Source organism: Doryrhamphus excisus, chromosome 22, assembly GCF_030265055.1.
Source record: "Doryrhamphus excisus isolate RoL2022-K1 chromosome 22, RoL_Dexc_1.0, whole genome shotgun sequence".
NCBI classification, from domain to species: domain Eukaryota; kingdom Metazoa; phylum Chordata; class Actinopteri; order Syngnathiformes; family Syngnathidae; genus Doryrhamphus; species Doryrhamphus excisus.
In genome coordinates, this window is record NC_080487.1 from 9,813,655 (window position 1) to 9,838,151 (window position 24,497).

The window sequence follows — 24,497 nt, forward strand, 5'->3', positions numbered from 1 at the left end:
GGGGAACACTTCAATGCTATTGTGTTTCTGTTTTTTAAATTTTTCCCAATTGGGTCTTAACAGGTGACAGTGACAGCACTGCTGTGATCGCCTGCTGCTGTTGGGGTCTTCTCTACGGCACCAAGGGGGTCCCTGAAGGCAACTACAGCAACCTGGAGTATCGGGATCGACTGGAGCGAAGTGGAGAGATGCTCTACACCCTGTCACACTGAGGTGCCCCGACACTGACATGGAAACAGGCCACATGCTGACATAGGACGAGTGGGGAGGGAGTGTGTGTGTGTGTGTGCTATATTTGCCTGAAGGGGACACAATGTCCCACTGACCCACAGAGGAGTCACAACAAGGACAAGTGTCACATGTTTTCACGGTGGCTGCTAAAGGGAGACCCCTAGTGACCATTTGAAATAATTACTATTGTTCTGGAGTGGAACCAATCAAGCTAATGAGAACACTGGGTTGTAATTACATGGTTTTGTGCAAAAATGACAAATTGTGAATACTATTTTCCTGAAGTGTCACTGCCACATTAAACTACATAATTCACTATAAGAACACAATGTTGTAGTTAAGTTGAAAACTTTATTTTTTGGTCATTATGTTTTAAATTTTTTTTTGTCTTGTCCATTTTTTGTATTTTATTTTATTTGACTAAAGAAGAGAAGAGTGATTTTGAACTACCGGGGTCGAGTTAAAAGAAACGATTTGTTAAAACCCCCCACCCTCTCCTCTTCAAATCCCTCCTGTCATGCATCAGAGTCCTGTTTCTTGCTGTCAACAAACCTCTTCAAGCACTTGGCTGATTCCCCTTGGACAACTCCGAGTTGGCAAGGTGCCCCATGCTTCTGAGAAAAGGAAAAAAAAGTTGAAGAGAAGAGAAGGATTGTTGTTCTGCCATCATCTGTTTTTCTTAAAAAAAAATGTCCTCCTCTTCTGGGGCCAAAACAGCAACAGAAGATAAAAAGGTGCTATGAGACTTTAGTCCGGTCCCCGCTGCACTTTTTCTGTCAGTCTTGTTTTTATATGTTCAGTCACGTCTCATTTCTAGGAGGATGAGGATCGGACAAGTCTAGTTTCCAGGTGGATGGAAGGTGGCGGGATGTGTCTGGACCTGCATTGCTGTGAGCAGTAAAAAAAAAAAAAGATGTTGGGATTCAGACATTGTGAGCCGTACGTTTGACAGGTGTTTCCTACCTGGAGGATGGCCTATGTAAAAGTGTTGGTGTGTTCCTTGCTGTGGGCCGTGCTGCGGGTGCTGGGGGACCGAGCCGGGTCCCTGCTGAGGGGGAGGCTGGAGCATGACTAACTGGGGTTGACCGTGGCTCCCTGAATGGTGGGGACCTGACATGGCTCCTTGTACGTGGGCCTGACGGAGGGATACGCAAAACAGTGTCATGTACAATTGACTATTTGACTGACAAGGCACTCAAACGCAAGTTTCAAGTTGCTGATTTTCATTAGGAATATTATATTATTAATATTATTAATATTAGTCTTATTTACAGTATGCATTTATCAATAATCATTTTCAAATGCTGATATATCAAATCTGAATAATTTCTTGAAAAAAAACGACATACCAAGGCTACTTTCAAATGTTGAATAAAGTTTTTTTAAATAACTATTGTAAATGAAAGTAAATAATTAGAGAAAGTAAATGTTACCTGTGCGAGCTGACCCAGGGGGTATGTGGGTGGGATGCCCTGGTGGCCATGGATGCTGTATCCCTGAATGGGGTAGGAGCCCTGTGGGGACGTGTGGCCTGGTGGCATGTTTGGAGGGGTGGGTGCCGACAGTGGACCCGAGTGGTACAGGGACTGGGGCTGGGGACCTGATTGGGCATTCTGAAAGAAGAGATCAGGTACAGTGTCAACATTTTATACTCTTTTAAAAAAAAACAAAATTAATATACGGGCTGGAGACTTCACAATGAGTGTTTATGTATGACATAGCAAGCAAAATATATATATTTTTTAACCAATTTGCATATTATAATAAAGTATTACATCTGCAGTTGAAGAAAAACAAGAGCATGTTTCCCCCGTTTATACTATGTGTTGTATTAATGTAATATGCAATATTTTTATATTTTTTAACTGTTTTTCTATGGTTATAGTGTCAATTCACTGTCGTCTGTATCAGGAGAATCACCCATATATTATAATAATAATAATAATAATACTACATTTGATTTGTATAGTGCTTTTCAGAGTACTCAAAGACGCTTTACAGTAGATAAAAATGGATTTTGAATAAAGGATGCATTAAAATACAATATCCAAACATTCATTCATAGCTAAAACAGGGCTAAAATAAAATAAAATCCTACAAGCAGGGGAACCTCACCTGTCCAGGGCTGGGTGCAGCATGCTGTGGCGGGGGCTGGTTGCCTGTCGGGGTACTGGATGGCTGGGGTTGATGTACTGCCCCGGAGTGGTGGGAGAAGGACTGTGGCGCTGCAGAGAAAAGACGTTGTATTCATGTTTTCCATAATGTTGTTCATGGATGTTCATGGACATCCATGTTCCTTACCGTAGATGCCCTGCTGTGGTCCCTGGGGTCCATCTCCCTGAGGAGGGAACTGTGGGCCTCCCGGAGGTCCGAGAGCTTGTGGGTGCGGACCGCCGCCTTGACCTATCATCCTAGCACCACCTTGCAGCATAGAGTACATAGGCTAAAAGCAAGACAAGATGGTTAGAATATTATTGTGCTACATTCAAATGCATGAATACGAGTTATGTTTACTATCTGTCCAGGGTATGGCGTCATGGCCTGGATGACCTGCTGCTGGCCATACTGCTGTGGGTTGTACTGGAGGTAGGACTGAGAGTACGGTGATGCAACTAAGGGGGCGCCGGCTGCCGAGGCCGCCGCTTGAAGCATGGGGGGTGCTGATGCGCCGTGGTCGGAGCGCGGTGCCACCACAGAGCCTAAGAAGCATCGCAGGGTTAAATATTGTGTCAACGTTCAACATGAGGCCATTAATATGATGATAATTAATATGGTGTTACCTTTGGTCCTGGGGTACTTTCCCTGGCCCACTGCAGACATAGTGTATTGGTACATTTGTGGAGTCTGGGGGAGAGGGTGGGGGGGAAGAATGATCACCAAAAGCACTCATGATGTTATATCTATATGACTTATGCTAGATGTTTAACCTTCCTCTTGTGTTAAGGTCGGCACCGACCCGTTTTACATTTTAATACATAAAAAGAATCATAACATTTGTTTATTGCATCAAGGCTTTTTGACTTTGTCAAGAAACTCTATTTCAACAAAATAAAACCAAAATAATAATTTTTACTACATTTTAAAATGGTCTGGTTGAAATTATGACCACTGTATTGTTAGGGTCGGTTTCGACCCGGTAATAATAATGATAATAAAGCAATATTTTGAGCCAAAACTGAAATAATAAGTGTACAATTAGCCAACACAATGACAACCAGCTCCTCTTCTCATCATGGACGCTTCAGGGGATTCTCATTTTCACCGCTTTTCCAGTATACCAGCAGAAAAACAATGTCCAGTTTACATGTGAGGTGAATTCACTCATTTGATTGGCTGATTTCACATTTACAATTTGGATCATGGAAAGAATGGCAAGAAGTACAGTGAACCAAGATCTGGACCTGTTCTGCTTTTTCATTTCACTTTATACTAAAGTTCTGTTGCTGAAAACAAGAACTTTTTCTACCTTTTCTTGACATTAATATATATGGGTCAAAATTCACCCCAACACCATATTGTGTCTTTAGTGATTAATACTAAAATGAGAAAATAAATCAAACTAATTGATTTAAGAGATATGTTCTTCAATTACTTGTGGCACAAAAACCTTCTCAACCTTCAATTAATTAATATGATTCTTTTGAAATTGAAATGGAGGGGTATAGTGACAAAAAAGGCCTACATGCCCACACCAAAAGTATAAAAACCAACATTTTCATGGATGAGGAAGCCTAAGAAGGTAACCAAGACATGAGAAGCAAATTTGATGGTAACTTATTGTTTTTAGTGTATTTTATAGCTGATTTAATACATGGGTCAAAACCCACCTGGTAAGGAAGGTTAAGCAAATGTTCTTCCTTAAGTACCTGGACAGAGTGGATCTGGGACACGTAAGACAGGTAGGGGGCGTTGTAGAGTGGACCCTGCCCGCCTGGGTGCTGGAGGACAACAGGGCTGGGAGGAGTGGGTCTGGGTGGGGTGGGTGCAGTGTTGGGTTTTGTCTGTATAGAAATGCAACTGGTTAGATATACGTCTACAGGATCAGTCCAAGGTTTTGATGCACTCATATGTCAAGTGTGAATGTCCAACTATGAAAACCCTTAATAATAATATATTCATATTTTACTTTTAACACCAAGTACCTCAAAATTATTGTAATTTGAAAGCATCACAATTTTTGCTTGCTGTGCTTACCATCATGATTTAGGACAATATGGCTTGTGGTGTGTGAACATGAATGTTATTTGAATTGACTCCAGATTATGTATGCTAAATAATGTGTATTTGTATAATTCAGTTCAAGAAGGCTCACCATTGGCATCTGAGGTTTGATTGGGTTGAATTCTTTAGCGTTGGGGTTTAAATTGGATTTCTTCACTTGGCTAAAAGAAAATGAAAAGGTCAACTTTCCCATCACGACAACCTAACATATAAGAAGATCTTTTAAAACTTACTCTGCCACGCCCTCCGTGCGCTCTGCCGCATCCGCCCTGCCCTCCTCACTTCCAGGTGTTCTAGCTGGCTGAGGGACAACTGGTGACTGCCCATCTGAACTGGGTCCCGTGGTGTTCGGGGCGGCCGTCGTAGTCGCGTCCTTGGAGGCGTCATCCGTTGCGAGCGGTGACGGCTGTGAGGGGCTGGGGGTGGGAGCGTGCGCTTTGGGTTCTGAAGCGGCGTGAGGATCCGAAGGTTTGGCGGCGCTGGCCTGCGCGACCTCGCCGAGAGCGGGGGGCATGGCGGCGGCGGGGGAGCTCGGAGAGCTGGAGTTGCCTCCGCTAGGCTGGAGCTAGAAGAATTAAAAATGTCATCGTCTCATTTACTTTGCTTTACTGCTTCACACTCGGTGGACAAACAACCAAGCTTACCCGGAATTCCTTGCCAAATTTCCGCAGCTCTTCAATTTGTGAGCGCTGTTGAACTGAAGGAGCTGGCGGACGAGCGAGACAATAGCGTATGATAAAAAATGTGCTCACGGTCCAAAAATACACACCAAGGAATAAGTATCTAATATCAGTTGGTCACAGTCTCACCTTTACTGCTCTTGCTGTCCTCCATGCTGCCGGGGCTCTCGGCTGAGCGCTCTTTGGCGGCGGCGCAAAGGATCTCATTAACTGGCGAGCCAACAAAGACAAACGGCAAAATAATGAGTTGTGCCGCTTCATTTGGCAAAGGTCTTGTGTCAATACAGACTGGTTGGGACTTTAATTTCTAGTAGTAGTGGGCGATATGGACCTTAAGATGTAGCACGATATTTTTGGGATGTACCGTATGATATAATTAAACTCGGCTGAGTCTTATATAAAAAGCTACAAACATTCACCCATATAAGCTAATACACTTACACAATTGTAAAGCACATTTATTTACTGGTAACTGGCTAACTTTTCACCTTTTAACTGGTCACCGATGCAATTCCAACTGCATGTGTAAGATGTGTTTTATGACACTCTTATTTTGAAAGTACAGCCAGGAAAGTGTGTCCCGTTTATGGAGAATGTGTATTTACAACCAAGACGAGCTGTATTAAAAAAAATAAACATGCTTCTTGTATTATTTTTTCACCCAGAACCCGTACGGTATCATCAGGCATTGTAAAAGCTACCTTAAATTAAAGCCATAAAACACAACGTAGTAAAAATATAGTCGTTGAGCCGGAGAAACAGACACACAACCAAATGAGCGGGTTAAACTAAGCTAACCCTCACATAGCTTCCTTTCCTGCTCTGTAAGAGATTCAGCGTTTGCTGGTGTTTATCAGCATTTCAACCAGTTTAGGATTGGGACGAGATGTTCAGTGTTTATAATGATTTTGTGCCACAAGTAAGCGACTGCTTACACCGTAAATCAGGGGTCTCAAACACGCGGCCCGCGGGCCACTATTTTGAGGCGCCCGCCTTGATATGAAAGTTTAATGTTAGTGCGGCCCGCGCAAGTTTGATATGGATGCTGTATGGTATCATGTACCCAGAAAAAATTATTACGTTTGATTAATGTTCATGTTAAAGGTTAAATAACTGTTAATAGTTATCCTCCCTATCCGTGTGGAAGTGGTAAGTTTTTGGCTATTTCAGTTTAAAGGAAATAACTTGAAGGCTACCGTTTAGGTCGCTAGCTCTCTAGTTTGAGAGTTAGCATGTGTCTCAAGACCCTGTTGCAGTTGTGCAATATGTTGTAAATAAAAAGAGTATAAATGTGACTATAGTCGTGTTTTGTCATGTCTACAGGGCTCTAATAATGCTTTGTTCATTTTAATCTGAAAAAAATAATTTGTCTACCCACCAACTATATGTGGTTTCTTAAGTTTTTATTATTTGCCGTTTTATTATTATTATATTTATTTATTACGGATTGATTTTCTTTATTCTTCATTTGTTTATTTATTTTTCATCTTATTTTGTGAAGAAAAAAAAATTAAGATATTTGAGAACAGTGGAATGTTTTATCAGAGCTTTTATTGTAGAAAATTGGAACCAAAGCGAAGTTTTTTGTTTTTAATAAATGCTTTTTTTTTGGAAAACCTGATGCGGCCCAGTCTCACCCACACCCTAGCTCCAGTGGCCCCCCAAGTAAATTGAGTTTGAGACCCCTGCCGTAACTACTTCCCCACACGAACGTTCCTTTTCTTCACGATGACAGCATTTCACTCATTGTGTATCAATACAGTCTGCTGTGGCACACAATGATCACCTCGACCTGTTTACGTCCATCATTTATACTGGTATAATTCATTGGAAGAATTTACACTGGTATATAAAAGTTTTCACCTAACCCTAATTTCTACTTTCATTTTAATTGTAAAAGCGGAAGAGGAGGAAAGAAGGTCGACACTACCATCCACAGTGAAGAGGGGGGCGGGGCCTGATGTCTTCTGGGCAGGCAAGGAGACAGACGACGTGTCCAAATAAGGCGTGTCCTGGGAGGAGCCTGATTTAGGCGAGCGAATGGCTGCAAGGACAAAACGGAACTCTTAAATAAGGAGAAAGGGCTTGTTCAAAAACAGGAAGTGATAGAAAACGACAGGTACCAGTGGACTGGGCGTGTGAGTTTGGCGTACGGACTGTTCTGCTAGACTGTGGAGGTCTTTGGGCTTTGGGAGAAGTCCTGGCAGACACTGAAAGTGAAAGATAATGAGAATAAATTCATTAGTTTCCCATAATTGACATGAAATGACAAGTTGCCATATGAAAGCAGTTACCTCCATTGACAGGTCTACTGGCCTCTGACAGGGAGTGTGGCAGTGAGTGGGAATGTGGGACTGAGTGTCCGTGGGGCGCAGGAGGGCTGGTTGGTGATGGGGCAGCAGAGATGGAGGCTGCAGAGTTGGGTGCCACACCTGGAGAGGCAGGTGTGTACGGACTGGCCGGTCCAGAGCCGGGGCCCGGGCTGGGGCTTCCCTGTGGGTGGTGGGGTGCGTAGGCTCCGCTTCGGCCCGACAGAGGGCTGCTTCTCTCTGAGGGGGAGGCACCAGATTGGGGACCGCCTACAGAGGGAAGCGGTGGTCTGGGAGACGAGGAGGATGGAGGGGTGGAGCGATAACCTCCACTAAGACGGCTGTGAGGCGGAGGACCGCCTGGGCCTCTCTCAGCTCGCTCCCGCTCTCGGTTCATCTCTCTTTGACGCTGAGGTAAAGGAATGTACTTGCCCTCCCTGAACACAAATAGATCACAGAGGGGAGACGCCATCAGTCAAAGTGTCAATAAAACTAACTTGATTTATGTTTCACTGATTAATAATGAGCACGCCTATAAAAAAAACAATGACAAACCTATAAATACCCGTATTTATTGTTCAGGTTATAGTTTGCAGTGGTGGATATAAATACGTTTACTGCTCTCTGCATTTTAATATGCTCTAATACAATACGAGTCTAACCTGGCTCCGGGGCTGTCTCTGCCCCTTTCGCGTTCACGGGGGCTCTCGCGGCCCCTCTCCCGATCGAGGCCGTCACGCACCACGGCGCTGTACTTGTCCTCTTCGCTTTTGCCCTCGTCGTTTTCCAGGTTGGCTCGGTGGCGATACTGCGGGCTGGACTCGATTTCACTGGCCAGGCGAGCAGCACGCGCCTCCCGCTGACGGTAGACCTCAGAGTTGCCTCGCTCGAGTGGCACACTGAGCATAGTAATAAAAAAGGGGGTTAGAAACAGTTTGTACGGGATATATAAACAAAAAAATATATACTTACGTATACATGGAAAGGCTGGAATCATAGGTTGATGTGACTCCATATTTCACTTCATTGTAACGGAACATCTCGTTGGCATCCCAGCCATTTGACTAAAGTGGGATTATTGATAGAATACACAAAGATCAGTAACGTTGCTACGTAGGACAGGTAATCATCAATCAATCGAATCTCATGAAAAGTGTAAAGAACTCACGGTGTCGGCATCCAGGTTATAACTCTCGCCATTGCTGTCTCCACCCTCCCATCTCTGCAGCACCTTCTCCTTGTGTTCTCCGTTGACGCGGTTGGAGCTGATGGCCGTGTCAGTGAAGGTATCTGCATACAATTGGCATGATCAACATTTTGTTCAATTGGAGTAAAATTCTCAAGTTTCATTCTGCTGTTTACTTTTTGTCTTAGTCATTGTTTACATACACCGCCTGGCCAAAAAAGGTCACACTACTTTGAGTAGTTTCAGAAATCTTAGATCTCGTGCTTGAGGCATGCTGGGGTGTGTCTTTTAATATGGTTGTTGAACAAATGAGAAGCTATTAACGGCATCAGCTAGGGTTAGAAAACCCGTGTAGTAATTATTTACAGGGAAGCTCTTAATTATTTGCTTCTAGGTGGTGATTTGGTGGCCTTTTTTTGGCGAGGTGATGTAATTTACTAACCCGCTGGCTATGAATTAAATGTAAAACAAAAACAGTGTGTACCTCTAGTGGCATAGTTGAGGTCTACATCTCTGCATATCATAGTAACCAGGTCTGAAGGGCTGAAGATCATGGTGTCGGTTATGTCTTCCCTGCGTGGAGGAGCCGAGCCATCATCCTCACTGCGTTTGTGCACAGCGTCCACGGCCAACTCACACTAAGACAATAGGGGGAAAAGCAGAGATGTGTTTAAAAAAAAAGGTCTCAACCAGCTGTTAAAAAAAAAAGTGGTTATCTTACCCGAGAACTAAGCGTCTTGAATATACCTTCGAAGACACTTCCATTCTTCACTCTTATATCGCAAGTGGATCCCTGAGAGAGATTACAAATTATTAAGTATTATTTTTTAACATTATTGCCACCAGGGCACTGCCACTGTGTTGCATGGATTCTAATCACCAAATTGTGGTATTGTGGAATGACAAGGAGATGGATAACTAGCAGAAATTACTCACCACAACAGCTGTGAGGAAATGTAGCATTCTAGCATTGTTGTAAACACCTTCAAAAACCTGCAAAAGATACAAAGTACCAAGACACAAACAGCACATTACAAACATGTGTTTCATGTGTTGCTCCTCCACGGAAAATGTCACTCCTCCTAGAATGTCAACCATCCAACTTAGGTCATGTGAGGTGACGTTAACTGCTGTAGTATGGTAATAGTCCATAATTAGCTAGCTTAGTTTCTGTCCTATACAGGTTGGATTGAGTCTGGGCTTCACAAGCATGTCATTAAACATGTGGTAAGATGTTTTCAGAATTGTTTTGGTACCCCTAATACTCACAGGAGAAGACTGGAATGATGGTTTTGCAGAAGGTCGATTCCTGGGAGAAAACAAACAATAACATTTTTTTATGTGGATACTTCCAGATGTATCATTTAACTTTAAAATTGATTTACTCAAGCGTTGAAAATGCATGGCCCCTCGCCATAACATTAATGCAATCAAATCAGTCTAGAAATTCTGTAACTTGAAATGTAATGTAAGCTTTATTTCGTTTTAAATGTCCCAGATGTTTGTACAAAAGAAACAGTGACATTTCTTCTAATTTTCACAAAGACTACGCCTGACAAATGTTTCAATTTGCTAGACCTTCTATACGTGCCAAAATACGTACTAATTAAGTCTCTTCGTGAACAAAATAACGTAACATGGTATACATTATGAACGGATGACACAATCCGATGTTTAGGTTCAATGAAAAACATACGAATTGCTCCATAAACAACGCTGCCAATAATACACACGGTTACAAAACAAAGGGACTTGAGACGAGGCTGACCAAAACAACACAACACATTCGTAACAGTGACAAACGTAGCTCGACCGACCTTGCATTGGCCATTAAATCTCTTAAGTCTTCAATAAACCGTTCCTTTGTAAACCAAGCTACATCGAACTTGCAGAATAAACAGATTGTTTTCCGCTAACCAAGCGTACCCTTTCTGGCTCTGACGGCCAGATAAACTTTCTTTCACCTGTATGTTGATTTGCTAGTTAATGGTTTCACCAAACATACACCCGCCTCTTCTGTTCCTTTTCGGTTCCTTTTGAACAATCTGATTGGGCCAATTCCACTGTCAATCTCGCAACTATGACTCCAATTGGACCATGAAGAGGCTATGTGGCTGATACACGCCCCATCCAGCAGCCTGTGCTTTAACCGGTAGGCCTAATTCAAACGAGCGAACCACGGACTGTCCCAGCGTATGTAGCCCAGCTTACTCACCTCCCGGCCGGCGTCCTGTTGCCGTTGCTGCCGCCGCTGACTGGAGAAGACATACCGGCGGGGCCCGTGGTACCATTAGACGCCTTTCTCCCGCCGGAGTTGGGTTGCTGTTGTTTCAGCATGGCGAAACACGCCGCGTGGACAGTACCAAAAGTATCCGAAGTAATAAAACACTAACACAATCCGAAGTGAACTTCTCGAGTACGCTATCTTTAGCAAAAGAAGCCGGTGTCACCTCAGCAATACCGGGTGTTGTAGCTGATCTTACTGAATCGCTTGTGGCCTAAGATTTATAAGCAAACAAACCTATTAATTCAACCTAATGTGCCAAACACCCTCAAAATAACCCTCAAATGCCTACGTTGTGATATCAGCGGTTATGACAAAGCAAACGACGGGTAAAATGACACGAGTTTCGTGTAATTATTTAGCAACTGCTAGCTTAGCATTAGCTTTGATCCTCAAGCTTCAGTCCAGGCGCTTTCACTCTTGCGTTTTAACTTTCTACCGCCTCACCTTCACCTCCGGCACCGGTGAAGATTCCGATAAAAAAGATTAAAGATTTTAACGTTACTGTCAGTTTTCCGAAAGGAACAGCTCAGGTTTTTTGAGATGAAAACCTGCAGCGGACGGTCAAACACCACCTCACGGTAGGTTCACTTGACTCAATCCGCGCGCGGCTGACTGGAAACCGGTCAGAAAGGGGGAGGGGGCTTAACGTGCGCGTACACCTTTGACCTACTGGTACGCGAACGACCACGAACGTAAGAGAGCGCACGTTGCTGGCATTGGAATTGTTTAAATATGCGTTTTAATTTTTTTTACCACTGGAAAATCAACAAAGTATGTTTCGACTTCACATGTTGCAGACATCACACAGTTGCTCATTGCAAAGTTTCACGCCCACATAGCGTTAGGGTTATTAAACATAACGTATTATTACGTAATGCCACTCGTATACACTCAACAACCAATGAAACTGATACACAAGACATATCAAAATATTAAATAATAAGCCAGATATAGCATTAGTATTTACAAACTCAAATAAATCAAGATACGTCACCGGTTTCCACTTTTTCTCAATGGATATTTGAGAAAATGAACGTCAGATTAAACGCGCAAATTTGTCTTCGCGTCTTTAGTCGCGGTATTACGGTTTTCAGCAACATGGCCGCCTCCATGAAGTGTTCCGTGTGAAGCGACTAGGTTTCGGAATGTTATGACGTGTTTGCTAGCTTTTTAAAATATGTTTTTGTGTATTTTGCCGGACTGTAAGTATTTCAATGTATTCTTTTAATGTTGTGATGGCCGTAATCTTACAATACGTTCTTACAATACGAGAGGGGAAGGGTATCGGTAACTGGGATTTTGCTAGATATTTCTATTATATATATCAGTTACTCACCATGTAAAGGTTATATTGATTTGAGAATCACTGTATGTCTGCTTGTGTTTTTTGTACATTTTAAAATGGGCATTTTAGTGCATCTTTGTCAACAACAAAACTAATTTGGCATTTACTGGTTATTTCGACTAAGAAAATACATTATGGCGATGTATCTGCCATTACAAGTCCAGCTGTAACACCGTAAAAGTATTTTATAAAGGCGAGAACAACAATAACCGGTCCATACAATGTCGGTTACTTAACATTGTCTTCCCCCACAGGTCAGAGATATCCATGTTGACAAAGAAGCTTCCCCATTTGGAGAGTTTCCTGCTACAGGTCTCCAGGCGTGCCAGTCACCTTGCCAGACAGCGCTATGACGTCATTGTGGTGGGTGGGGGTCACGCAGGGACGGAGGCAGCGGCGGCGGCCTCAAGGGTGGGAGTTGAGACGCTGCTGGTTACACAGAAAATTAACACCATTGGTGAGAGATGAAACCAAGAGAAACGAGATAAATACTGCATATATGAATGTGAATGATCTCACTCTCGTTTTGCCAGGTTCCTTGTCATGCAACCCATCCTTGGGCGGAGTAGGCAAGGGTCACCTGGTGAAGGAGGTGGATGCCTTAGACGGGGTTTGCGGTCGAGCGGGAGATTGGGCTGGTATCCATTTCTCCATCTTGAATCGCAGGAAAGGCCCTGCTGTGTGGGGACCACGGGCTCAACTAGACCGCCAACGCTACCGTCAATTCATTCAGGTAAACAAAAGTATTAACAAAGTATTATTTTTGTTTCTAATTTTTTCGGTACACAGTACAACATAGCAGCAACAGAACCAATGTTGTTATGTAATGTTATGTAATCATGTTTTCTGCCTGTAGTCCGAGCTGCTCTCCACTCCTAGACTGAAGATTCTGGAGGGATCTGTGGAGGAGCTTGTTGTCACAGAACCAAACCCAGAAGAGGCCGGACATCACAAAATCGCAGGAATACGTTTAGGTGGGCATCAAATGTATCAAATAAAGTTGTTACATTTACAATACTTTTTTTATTATTACGTTAACAGGTGGAGGCCTCCTAATCTCTGCCGCCTGTGTGGTTCTTACCACTGGTACTTTCCTATCTGGCTCGCTCTTCATGGGTCAGACAACATCCCCTGGAGGTCGCATAGGAGATGCCCCGTCCAGCACTGGCATGTCCCACACACTGCGGGAACGACTGGGGCTGAAGATAGGTCGACTCAGGACAGGAACCCCTCCCAGAATTATAAAGGATTCTGTTGACTTCCACGAGGCCACGCTAAAACCTCCTGACAGTCAACCTAGTCCCTTCAGCTTCCTGAATAGACACACTCGCTGCAAAGTACGTTGAATACTGCAACTGCGAATTATCCCAAATGTATATCTAGCGAGATATTGTGTATTATTGAACTTTTAATAGCCAGAGGAGCAGCTGCCATGCTATTTGACCTTCACCAATCCTGGTGTTGACAACGTGGTGAAGGAGAGTCTTCATCTCAACTGTCACATACAGCAAGACACCAAAGGCCCAAGGTTCACACAATCATATATAAAGTTCATTTTTGACATTTCTGCTAATAAGGTGCAATTTCTCAGAAAAGGTAGCACACATCCAGCACATTTCAGCAACCATTGTTTTAAAATATCACTTATTTATTCTCCACCCTCGGCCATCTGTGTGGAGTTTGCATGTTCTCCCCGTGCAGGCTCCAGCACCCCCGCACCCTTGTGAGGATAAGAGGGTTCAATTCCACCCTCTGGCATCTCTGTTTGCATGTTCTCCCCGTGCATGCGTGGGTTTTCTCCGGTTTCCTCCCACATTCCAAAAACATGCTAGGTTAATTGGTGACTCCAAATTGTCCATAGGTATGAATGTGAGTGTGAATGGTTGTTTGTCTATATGTGCCCTGCGATTGGCTGGCGACCAGTCCAGGGTGTACCCCGCCTCTCGCCCGAAGACAGCTGGGATAGGCTCCAGCACCCCCGCGACCCTCGTGAGGACAAAGCGGTAGAAAATGAATGAATGAATAATAATAATAGGCTATAGTCAACCACAAGACGGCGATCAATTAATTAATTTATGAATTTCTGAAACTTAATGACTGTATTATGGACTGAGTGGTTAGCGCGTAGGCCACACAGCTAGAAGACCTGAGTTTGATTCCACCCTCGGGCCATTTCTGGCCGGGTTTTCTCCGGGTACTCCGGTTTCCTCCCACATTCCAAAAACATGCTAGGTTAATTGGCGACTCCAAATTGTCCATAGGTATGAATGTGAGTGTGAATGGTTGTTTGTCTATATGTGCCCTGTGATTGGCTGGCCACCAGTCCAGAGTGAACCCCGCCTCACGGCCGAAGACAGCTGGAATAGGCTCCAGCACCCCCGCGACCCTTGTGAGGAAAAGCGGTAGAAAATGAATGAATTAATGAAATATGTAAATTTATTTGTGTACATTTTTAGTAAATGAATCTCAGGTGATTTTCTCCACTCCCTTTGTTCTTTATTTATTCTTCTCAAGGGACTAACTAGAAATGAAACTGATGATTGCTGAAATCTGAGGGGTGTAATTATTTTGTGCGCTACTATAATAAGATGTCCTTATCTTTTCAGGTACTGTCCCTCAATCGAGGCCCGAGTACTCCGATTTCCAGGCCGCAAACATCAAGTGTGGCTAGAGCCTGAAGGCATGACCTCTGACCTCATATACCCTCAAGGTCTGTCTATGACTATGCCCCCTGACATGCAACTCCGCCTCATCAGAGAGATCCCAGCCTTGCACAGAGCTGAAATCCAGACACCTGGTACGACTTATCAAGGAGATTAAAATTGTTATGTAGTTTGAGATGGGATTTTATGATGTTGGATCCATGCAGGTTATGGCGTGCAGTATGACTTTGTGTGCCCGACTCAGCTAAGCCCTGCGCTGCAGGTGAAAAGCACACAAGGTTTGTTTCTAGCCGGGCAGATTAATGGGACCACCGGGTATGAGGAGGCTGCAGCACAGGTAAGATAAGTTTAACAATTTGACACATTTGTTTCCATATTAAGACTTTGTCTATGCAGGGTTTGTGGGCGGGCGTCAACGCCGCTCGCGTGGCACTCTCCATGCCCACAATGGCACTGTCTCGAACTGAGAGCTACATCGGAGTTCTTATCGATGACCTGGTGACACGAGGTGTCACGGAACCTTACCGGATGTTCACCAGTCGTGCTGAGTTTCGTACTTCACTGAGGCCAGACAATGCAGACCTCCGCCTAACACTGAAAGGTAAACATCTTTATTGTTATCTTCTCTCTATAAAATCATAAATGCATCTTTGTCTTCCTGTCTCTTATTTGTAGGGTTTGAAGAAGTGGGATGTGTGTCGTCCGTGCGCTACAAGGAGGCTGTACAAATGCGGGACAGTCTCAATGAAGCACTAGCGGCTCTTCAGGATGTCGCTCTATCCACCACAAACTGGAGACACAAGCTGCCTCATGTGCACATCAGCGAGACAAAGACCGGCATTCAGACGCAAGTTACATAGAACCCCATAAAAGCGCTCTTTAAGTTTTAAATCCTCAAGTATATGGTTTCTCCTTCAGTGGCTTGGAGCTGTTACAGTACAACGATGTGTCCTTTGAAATGTTGGCAGCCGCCTTCCCAGAATGCCTTTCAGCGTACAGGGAATTTGCACAAAGGCTGAAGATAGAAGGTGACAAGCCCGAATAATCCGTTGGCTATGCAATGCTTTTGACAATGACAACATCCTGCTGCTGCAGCCTTAAATACGTAACACCACAATAGAGAGCAATGGTGTTAGGATGCAGATAGTAAATACCTTCACATCTATCTCCAACAATGATGTCCACATTTTGCCAGAGTAACAGGTGACACTATAGCCCTTAATCTGTACAATCATATTAGCCATATCAGAAGCATAAAGAAAATAACTAGTGGAAATACCATAATAATGATGAATCAAGACAATAGCAATACTGGCAAATACTTTTTTGATCTGGACCTCCTAATGTTCCTAATGTCCCCTGTCCCTCAGCTGTGTACAGGCCTCACTGTGTCCTCCAGCAAAAGGAAATGGAGAGAATCCAAAAGGAAGAGAGCATGTCTCTCCCACAGGACTTAGACTACTTTGCACTGCCAGTGTCACTCTCTCAGGAAGTCCGAGAGATCTTGGACAGAGTTCGACCCAGCACAGTGAGTCCTCACTCAGGGGAGGGAGGGGGGAGGACATTTTGTCTTTAAATGTTTTATTTTGTATCATACATTAAAAAGAGCGCACTGTGATTCCCAGTTGGGTGCTGCTACACGTTTGCAAGGAATGACTCCGGCTGCAATTGTCCACCTCTTCAACTATGTTCGACACTCTGAGAGGAAGCAGAAAAGTATGCAGAGGAGCTAAACCGAACAAAGGGAGTGGAGAAAATCACCTGAGATTCATTTACTAAAAATGTACACAAATAAATTGACATATTTCAATACCAGACAAATAAATCTAATGTGTTTTTTTTCTAGACAGTTTTTTTTTTAGCTGTTTTTGAGAACTTTTCAAAGGCTTGTAAATTCATAGTACAGTAAACCTCGGATATATCGGACTCGGATATATCGGAAATTCGCTCACAACGGACAGATAAAAAAGAACCGATTTTTCTGTAATGCATTTCCAATAAAAATTCATTGCATATATCGGATTTTTTATAACGGAATTTCGCCTATTTCGGACAAAATCTCCAGTCCCGTTCCAATGCATTTCCATTAAATTTCCCTCGCATATATTGGATGGCCGCATCGTTATGCTAATCTTGTTGATGTCACTGGCTATTGTCTTTCTCCTGGCTCCAGATTTAGGACAAATATAAAAGTGAGTGACGTCAATAATACTAGCACAGCAGTGAATGAGATCTTAACCTCACTATTGGAAATAACGTAGGCCTGACGGGCGTAACAGGGCCTAGCTTAATTAACAATTTGTTATGCTCAGAGTCCAATAAAGTTAAATTCTCATTACCTTACGTCTCTTTTCATTGCCCAGTCCAGGTACATTGGAAACATAGTCAAGGAAGTGCCTTTTTATAACGGATAAAATTCGATTTACGCATATACCGGATATAAATCCGATATATGCGTAAAACGGACATTTTCCGGTATACGCATATAACGGATTTCGCTTATATCGGACAAAACCAGTGGGAACAATTGAATCAGATATATCCGAGGTTTACTGTAATTCATATTTGTAAGATCTTTGAACACAAACCTCACATGAATGCAACCACTTTGTTTTTTTTATGCTGAACTATAGTATCAAATCAAAGGCTAATTACCAAAATGCAGTAAATGTAATTCATTTCAAGAGTAAGGTGTGGAGGCCTTATGTTGGATGCAACATGTGCAAGACAAAGAACACTACAAACTTTTCTGCCCCCAATATCGCCATCCCCAAAAATCCACCATCAGTCAGGCTCTAAATCTAACCTGACCGTGAGCTTCATGAAAGTCCGTCCAGATGAACAACATTGCCGTCAAGTTGATCCAAAGCCCTGGAAGGGTTTGGGGTAAACTGTCATGTCCGCAAACGCCACCTCAGTAGTTAGAGTGATAGGTGACATGAGAGGACACTGAAAGAGACAAGAGGAGGTGACTTAAACATTTTAAATGTAAAGAAATGTGAAACTTGTCAACCTACCTTGAACTTGCGACACTGGAAAATGTATTTAGCTCCCAGAATGTAACTTTGTGGAAGGTGCAGGAGGCCCATGCGAGCCCACAACACTTGGACAGAGAGGAGGTATGGAAGAACGCAGCCTGAGTCACATGTTTCCTATGAGGGGACAAAGCTCTTAATTTAGTACCCTCTAAGATTCCCAAAGTCACACTTTATGGAAAAAAGTGGTTAGCATGTAGGCTACACAGTCAGGAAGACCTGGGTTCGATTCTCCACTTGGGCGCATTTGACTCATGATAAGTACCTCCAAGTTGATGGGGCACTCCTGTTTGAGAACTGTTGTCCAGTCGGGCTCAGAGCCTGAATTCATGGCCATTACATCAGGAATGGCAGTTCCTCGCAAAATTTGGTAAATCTGGTGACGCATCTCCGAGCAGTCGGTGGCAGAAGAACTTAAAATAACAGAAAAGTTAAAAAAAATAATAATAATAATTAGAAGACATTGAAAAGGTGAAGGAAAATAAATTTCTGGGGATCACAATAGATGAAAATATAAGCTGGAAACCTCATATTACAAATATACAACATAAGTTGGCCAGAAATATTTCAATATTGAACAAAGCAAAATTTGTTCTCTGTTTATTGCTCTCTGGTTCTACCATATCTTACTTATTGTGTGGAAATTTGGGGCTAATAACTATAAAAGCAATCTTCACTCGCTAAATGTACTGCAAAAAAGGTCAGTAAGGATAATTCATAATGCCGCCTACAGAGAACATACTAACTCCTTATTTCTAAAATCACAAATACTTCAACTCGCTGATATAGTTCATCTTCAAACAGCTAAAATAATGCATAAGGCTAAAAATAAGCAATTAGCTAAAAATGTCATCCAATACTTCTCTACAAGAGAGGAGAAATATGATCTCAGGGAAGAAGTACATCTGAAACACTTCTATGCTAGGACTACGTTAAAAAGCCATAGCATTTCAGTATGTGGAATCAAACTATGGAATGGATTGAGTAAGACCCTCAAACAATGCACAACGATGAGCCAATTCAAGAAACAATACAAGCAGTTGATGTTTGCTAAATACAAGGATGAAGAGTCTTGAACCAGTCATGATGTGCTATATATATATCACTATATTGACACTTACTATGGTACCCATTATGTCATTGGATGCTCATATCACCTTGTACTTCGGTATGCGACAAAAAAAATTAAAAAATTAAAAATTAAATTATATTAGGAAAGCAGGAAGTGAACAAATGTAACAGTTACTGATTGTAAAAGTACCAGATGGAGGGGTCGGATTTAATAAGCTTTGCTTCTTCCTACTCCTTTTGGACATGTGGAACTGTGAACTGATTATGGGATGCATTCAATTGTAATCTGATGCATGTTCAAATGAAATAAAACCATTACCATTACTGTTGCTTAGTTACAAGTGATTGATTTCCTCTCACCTAAATGTGCAGCCTGTGATGGTGTTCTGTGCAAAGAGGATAGTTTCCTGTGTGGCGGAACACACGTCACCTTGAGACGTCCCCATGATGGTCACCTGTTAAACTGTCAAGGAGCTGAGACGCTAAATTACAAACCGTAACCTCGGCTGAAGGAATCTGACAAGGATACGGGTTCCACTGCTCCATTAAAGCGACCGATAACCCCGGTTCCCACACGTAGTCCAACTAAGGGGATCGGTTGTTGTGGAGACTTGTTGGGTGTCACCGGCTGAATACAAAGAAAGAATAACACAATACAAAGAATTAGGATTAGAATAATTAGAATGCTTTGTGGTGAAAACGTGGTTGTGAGTACCTTGAATTGTATTGAGTGAACCTGCTGCAATAACTGGTCGATTTTAACAGGAGCTAAAACTACATTCACTGTCGCGTTATGCAATTCTCCTCTGTCTGTGTATGTTATGATGAACTCCACCTGAAAGAGAATCAAGGCAGATGGGAGAAATTAATATTTTGCCAATTTTCGCAGAAGGCTTTCGCTCTTCGGACTCAAACATTCATTCATTCTCTACCGCTTTTCCTCACCAGGGTCAGGGGGTGCTGGAGCCTATCCCAGCTGTCTTCGGGTGAGAGGCGGGGTACACCCTGGACTGGTCGCCAGCCAATCACAGGGCACACATAGACAAACAACCATTCACATTCATACCTATGGACAATTTGGAGTCGCCAATTAACCTAGCATGTTTTTGGAATGTGGGAGGAAACCAGAATACCCGGAGAAAACCCGGCCAGAAATGGCCGAGGGTGGAATCGAACTCAGGTCTTCTAGCTGTGTGGCCTACGCGCTAACCACTCAGTCCATAATACAGTCATTAAGTGTCAGAAATTCATAAATGAATTAATTGATCGCTGTCTTGTGGTTGACTATAGCCTATTATTAGTCAAATCAAATACTAATTTGGAGTCGCCAATTGACCTAGCATGTTTTTGGAATGTGGGAGGAAACCGGAGTACCCGGAGAAAACCCACTCATGCACGGACAGAACATGCAAACTCCACACAGAGATGGCCGAGGGTGGAATTGAACCCTGGTCTCCTAGCTGTGAGATCTGCGGACTAACCACTCGACCGCCGTGCCGCCCCGGACCTAAACAGTCTTGTTTAATTTACTCCACTCCCGGCCCTCCTGTAGGTACGCCCACTCCGCTGTGATAGATCACACTCTCAAGTGCTCCCGAGAACTTCCAGTACATAGGCTCACGTTTACTGACTTCAGGCAATCTGCAGCCCATGATGTCAGTAGGACTCGGTGTTGGGGGGAAAAAATAGCGTGCAGAGCCATCCAAAATTTCCAAATGTGCAAACCTCATTATCTGACGCTTTGGCATCGTTCAACATGAGAAAAGAAAACCCTAAGAAAATTTTATAGGTCAAAAATGTGGCAAAAGCAAAATAAGTCCTCCCCTTTAAGTTCATTCGTTCATTCATTTTCTACCACTTATCCTCACAAGGGTTGTGGGGGGTGCTGGAGCCTATCCCAGCTGTCTTCTTACCCTGGACTGTTGGCCAGCCAATCACAGGGCACATATAGACAAACAACCATTCACACTCACATTCATACCTATGGACAATTTGGAGTCGCCAATTAACCTAGCATGTTTTTGGAATGTGGGAGGAAACTGGAGTACCCGGAGAAAACCCACGCATACAAACTCCACACAGAGATGGCCGAGGGTGGGATTGAACTCAGGTCCCCCTTTAAGTTGTTGGTGCAAAATAACAATATGGGGGGGGGTCTTCTCACCTTCTTTGCCACATCAACACAAGTGTCCTTTTGCTCACTTGGTGCATTCCATGCAGAAAGTGGTAGGACTGGAATCTGAAATAAAAAACACCAGTAACTCCTTGTCATTTGTATCGATATCTTCTTTAACACAAACAATCAGAAAAAGATGTAAAATAAAAGATTGCTGCTGCTTCTTACCAGCAATTCCAACTGTTGTTCCTTTGCAGGTTGTGGAATCTGTAAAAGCAACATTTCATTTAACTTCAGGACATAGATGCTTCCTTTTTCTTTTTCAAACTTGCTTACTTTACTCAGTTTCAGATTGGAGAAGTAGGAGAGAGCGCTAAGATTTGGGTCTTTGCTGCAGGACTGACGGGTTACCATGCGAGTACAAGACAGAGACTGTGACCTGAGGAAACCTGCAAAAGCAGAGATCATCTCCAGTGATTAAGATAAAACAGTACGCAATGTGCTGGAGCCTATCCCAGCTGTCTTCGGGGCAAGAGGCGGGGAACTCCCAGGACTTTTCGCCAGCCAATCACAGGAAACATATACACAAACAACCATTCACACTCACATTCATACCTATGGACAATTTGGAGTCGCCAATTAACCTAGCATGTTTTTGGAATGTGGGAGGAAACCGGAGTACCCGGAGAAAACCCACGCATGCACGAGGAGAACATGAAAACTCCACAAGGTGGAATTGAACTCGAGTCTCCTAGCTTTGAGGCCTGCAATCTAACCACTCACCACCGTGCAGCCACACATCAATTAATACATTGTTATTCTTTCCAAGTATGACTTAGATTAGGTGAGTCTGTGCAGGTGATAGTCCTTCAATTTCCTTCAACTGACTCAACAGTGCCTCTGCTGGTTGCAACTCAGTAGTGCACCCCATTTATTCTTAACTGCTGTAATGACTCAATTTAAATGTATTTTATTATTGTTATTTCCACCCTCGGCCATCTCTGTGTAGAGTTTGCATGTTCTCCACGTGCATGCGTGGGTTTTCTCCGGGTACTCCGGTTTCCTCCCACATTCCAAAAACATGCTAGGTTTATTGGCGACTCCAAATTGTCCATAGGTATGAATGTGAGTGTGAATGGTTGTTTGCCCTGTGATTGGCTGGCCACCAGTCCAGGGTGTACCCCGCCTCTCGCCTGAAGTCAGCTGGGATAGGCTCCAGCACCCCTGCGACCCTCGTGCGGATAAGCAGTAGAAAATTAATGTTATTTCCATGATCCCTGACTCTATATCACATTCCTCTTCATACAAGAAACTCTGAAGGGAGGAAGCCATTGATGACTTGATATTTGTGTATTTATTTCCTGTTGTGTCAGCTTACGTGCAGGGTTGCGATTGAGACACAATGAGGTCACTCCAGGAGATGGTTGCCGAAGGAGACCTTGCACAGATGAATCAGAGAAGTAGGTCTGAATGACATCATCAGCCTATGAAAAAATTTAATTTGACATCTTAAAGAAAATTTTAATAAATAAATGTCAAACATAAAAATGTCTATCTCTGTTACCCGATAAAAAAGTTGACTGTGGCCGACGCTTGTTGGTTTTGGTGGTGAGAAGTGATACGAGTCCTCTAAAGCTGGAAGATGATCTGGAGCAAGGACCTTAACTTTGTCGTCTTATGGGAAAAAAACATGAATATTAGTTGTCTCCTTTTGAATGTAACTTCTTATTTTAGTTGAACACATTCACCTCCAGAATGAAAACAAAATAAAGAGTCAGTCACGGTGACAAATGAGGGATCTACATTGCTGTGGAACATCATCCATTTCTCAATGCAGTCTCCTGATCTGCAAAACACAAGTTTATTATAATCATTTCAAGAACAAAATATGCATTTGAGAGGACATGTGCAGTCGACTTTACTTGGCTTTTTCTGGACATCCAGTGAAGACACTAGTCAGGTTATCAACGCCGCAGTCGACTGTGTCACAACAGCATCCGATGTCACAGAAATTAGGAGTAAAATCACAGACGCAAACTGCATAATACAAAAAAAATAGATTTAATCAGGATCAGATTTGCTGTTGGGTGTTATAACATTCTCAGGACCTAGCTCAAGATAGCAGTTTATAAATAAATCTGCAATAAAACTGCAGGTTTTGAAGATAAAAATTACCATCAGTGGTTACCGCAGGTGTAACACTAAGTGCAGTCGTGGGATCTTGGGGAAGGGGTCCCTCGGTGGTTCCGGTGGAGTCCATTCCATCCGTGACCCCAGAAGAGCGGGTGGTTGCTGAGCTGACAGTTTCCCCATGTGTTACGGTGGAGGCAGTGTTTGGCGTAGTCCCAAATTCTGTGTCTGTTTGCGCCAATATCCCAAACAAGAAACAAAAAATAAAATGTAAACAGCACCACTGGCGGTGAAGCATATCGTCACTTAAACATCGCGTGAACTACAACACAATCCTAACTTGCTATTTAAGTTGCTATTTAATATTCATGGACACTAAAGTTGACTTTCCTCAAAGTAGTCACTACAATGCAACGCCGCAATAAAGAAAGACAACTTATAAATATCAAAAATACTTGTGTAGTTCTCGGATGCTAGCTAAACATGCTACACACGAGTGGTTGCTAAGATTTCATGTTGCTAAGGAAGTTGAAGCAGTCGCTTCCGGTAAAAAAATATACTGTACAAGAGTAACTATTGTTGAAGCGTAAAAAGAAGACAATTGTTTGTATTTTTGTGTTTTGAGTGTGACTAGACTTAAAAATATTCAAGTCAAAAGTCAAAAAAGTCAAAAAGTCAGTTTGAATGAATGAATGAATGTCGTGGTTACTCGGCGCCCTCAAGCGGTCTACTAATGTATTGTAATGACCCTTAGGGGTATTATGTGTTATGTGTTGTATTTGCGCATGTGTTGCCATGGAGAGATATGTTCCGGGGTTGGGAAAGAAAAGGGGTGACGGGCAGGAAGTGAGGCAGAACCCGCATGTTATGGAGTTGTAGCCCTTGTTAGGAAGCATTGTTCTTTGGACCTTAATAAAAAAACGTCTGTTGTTCTGCCCGCCTGGTCTGATGTTTGGCTGAGTGTAGTGTTACAGTATACAATCTATGCAGTGCATAGGTTTTTAATAAGGGGCACTTGACCACAGGGATATTTTCGTTTTCATTTTCATTCATTCATTCAGGGTGGAATTGAACTCAGGTCTCCTAGCTGTGAGGCCTGCGTGCAAACCCCTTTGAGCACCTTGCAGCCCATTTTTGTTTTTATATTCTAAAAATAACATTAATTAATGAATGAGATATTATTTGCTAGGCTGCACGGTGTTCTAGTGGTTAGCATGCAGACC

The 24,497-nt window shown here is 43.0% G+C and overlaps 4 protein-coding genes across 16 annotated transcripts in view; 2 read left to right on the forward strand and 2 right to left on the reverse strand.

The window, feature by feature from the left end:
• Positions 1 to 1,752, forward strand: part of adprh (ADP-ribosylarginine hydrolase) — a 75,520-nt gene extending 73,768 nt beyond the window's left edge. For 8 of the 9 annotated variants that reach the window (XM_058062367.1, XM_058062366.1, XM_058062368.1 and 5 more), the window contains one exon: positions 64 to 1,752. In XM_058062367.1, the coding sequence (XP_057918350.1) occupies positions 64 to 212 (149 nt within the window). In that variant the 3' untranslated portion in view covers positions 213 to 1,752. The remainder of the gene's footprint in view (positions 1 to 63) is intronic. The other variant, XM_058062365.1, reaches the window with a different exon arrangement.
• atxn2l (ataxin 2-like) lies at positions 563 to 11,518 on the reverse strand. 2 transcript variants are annotated; one of them, XM_058062354.1, is made up of 23 exons: positions 10,843 to 11,518; positions 9,897 to 9,936; positions 9,564 to 9,620; positions 9,349 to 9,420; positions 9,112 to 9,265; positions 8,610 to 8,731; positions 8,414 to 8,505; positions 8,104 to 8,340; positions 7,427 to 7,878; positions 7,256 to 7,342; positions 7,063 to 7,176; positions 5,262 to 5,342; positions 5,097 to 5,158; positions 4,686 to 5,017; positions 4,544 to 4,613; positions 4,098 to 4,232; positions 3,012 to 3,075; positions 2,746 to 2,930; positions 2,533 to 2,674; positions 2,347 to 2,456; positions 1,665 to 1,844; positions 1,195 to 1,366; positions 563 to 1,119 (listed from the first exon to the last, which is right to left on the reverse strand). In XM_058062354.1, exons 1-23 carry the CDS (start codon positions 10,962 to 10,964, stop codon positions 1,070 to 1,072), a joined length of 3,132 nt encoding a protein of 1,043 aa, XP_057918337.1. In that variant the 5' UTR covers positions 10,965 to 11,518; the 3' UTR covers positions 563 to 1,069. The 2 variants fall into 2 exon arrangements, with proteins under 2 accessions (XP_057918337.1, XP_057918339.1); XM_058062356.1 differs by lacking the exon at positions 10,843 to 11,518 and adding an exon at positions 10,445 to 10,601.
• A 188-nt stretch (positions 11,519 to 11,706) lies between these two features.
• On the reverse strand, positions 11,707 to 23,783 carry LOC131109892 (tectonic-3-like). 3 transcript variants are annotated; one of them, XR_009120800.1, is made up of 16 exons: positions 23,320 to 23,783; positions 23,067 to 23,181; positions 22,893 to 22,990; positions 22,709 to 22,818; positions 22,523 to 22,628; positions 21,481 to 21,593; positions 21,373 to 21,411; positions 21,193 to 21,267; positions 19,744 to 19,863; positions 19,558 to 19,656; positions 19,389 to 19,483; positions 18,223 to 18,370; positions 17,940 to 18,074; positions 17,729 to 17,871; positions 12,779 to 13,979; positions 11,707 to 12,688 (listed from the first exon to the last, which is right to left on the reverse strand). XR_009120800.1 is itself a non-coding variant. In XM_058062361.1 (14 exons), exons 1-14 carry the CDS (start codon positions 23,570 to 23,572, stop codon positions 17,776 to 17,778), a joined length of 1,602 nt encoding a protein of 533 aa, XP_057918344.1. In that variant the 5' UTR covers positions 23,573 to 23,783; the 3' UTR covers positions 14,015 to 17,775. The 3 variants fall into 3 exon arrangements, 1 of the variants encoding a protein (XP_057918344.1); XR_009120799.1 differs by lacking the exons at positions 11,707 to 12,688; positions 12,779 to 13,979 and adding an exon at positions 14,015 to 16,018 and having other exon boundaries at positions 16,077 to 17,871; XM_058062361.1 differs by lacking the exons at positions 11,707 to 12,688; positions 12,779 to 13,979 and having other exon boundaries at positions 14,015 to 17,871.
• On the forward strand, positions 11,973 to 16,734 carry mto1 (mitochondrial tRNA translation optimization 1). Of its 2 annotated transcripts, none has more exons than XM_058062359.1 (13): positions 11,973 to 12,116; positions 12,514 to 12,716; positions 12,793 to 12,992; positions 13,116 to 13,233; positions 13,301 to 13,596; positions 13,675 to 13,787; positions 14,866 to 15,056; positions 15,129 to 15,259; positions 15,319 to 15,523; positions 15,598 to 15,769; positions 15,841 to 15,950; positions 16,293 to 16,450; positions 16,548 to 16,734. In XM_058062359.1, exons 2-13 carry the CDS (start codon positions 12,527 to 12,529, stop codon positions 16,653 to 16,655), a joined length of 1,992 nt encoding a protein of 663 aa, XP_057918342.1. In that variant the 5' UTR covers positions 11,973 to 12,116; positions 12,514 to 12,526; the 3' UTR covers positions 16,656 to 16,734. The 2 variants fall into 2 exon arrangements, with proteins under 2 accessions (XP_057918342.1, XP_057918343.1); XM_058062360.1 differs by having other exon boundaries at positions 16,529 to 16,666.
• Positions 23,784 to 24,497: the final 714 nt, after the last annotated feature.

What these genes read in the sequence shown, in the direction of transcription:
- atxn2l (XM_058062354.1), bottom strand. Translation starts at nt 10,964, where the DNA reads ATGCTGAAACAACAGCAACCCAACTCCGGCGGGAGAAAGGCGTCTAAT. An exon ending in CCTCAACTATGCCACTAGAG is followed by an intron (nt 8,732 to 9,111) that starts GTACACACTGTT and finishes AATTGTATGCAG; the next exon opens with ATACCTTCACTGACACGGCC. An exon ending in ATAACCTGGATGCCGACACC is followed by an intron (nt 8,506 to 8,609) that starts GTGAGTTCTTTA and finishes ATCCCACTTTAG; the next exon opens with TCAAATGGCTGGGATGCCAA.
- mto1 (XM_058062359.1), top strand. Translation starts at nt 12,527, where the DNA reads ATGTTGACAAAGAAGCTTCCCCATTTGGAGAGTTTCCTGCTACAGGTC. An exon ending in ACAAAGACCGGCATTCAGAC is followed by an intron (nt 15,770 to 15,840) that starts GCAAGTTACATA and finishes TTTCTCCTTCAG; the next exon opens with TGGCTTGGAGCTGTTACAGT. An exon ending in ACAGAGTTCGACCCAGCACA is followed by an intron (nt 16,451 to 16,547) that starts GTGAGTCCTCAC and finishes TGTGATTCCCAG; the next exon opens with TTGGGTGCTGCTACACGTTT.
- LOC131109892 (XM_058062361.1), bottom strand. Translation starts at nt 23,572, where the DNA reads ATGCTTCACCGCCAGTGGTGCTGTTTACATTTTATTTTTTGTTTCTTG. An exon ending in GGATGTCCAGAAAAAGCCAA is followed by an intron (nt 22,991 to 23,066) that starts GTAAAGTCGACT and finishes TGTGTTTTGCAG; the next exon opens with ATCAGGAGACTGCATTGAGA. An exon ending in CCAATCTGAAACTGAGTAAA is followed by an intron (nt 21,412 to 21,480) that starts GTAAGCAAGTTT and finishes TTGCTTTTACAG; the next exon opens with ATTCCACAACCTGCAAAGGA.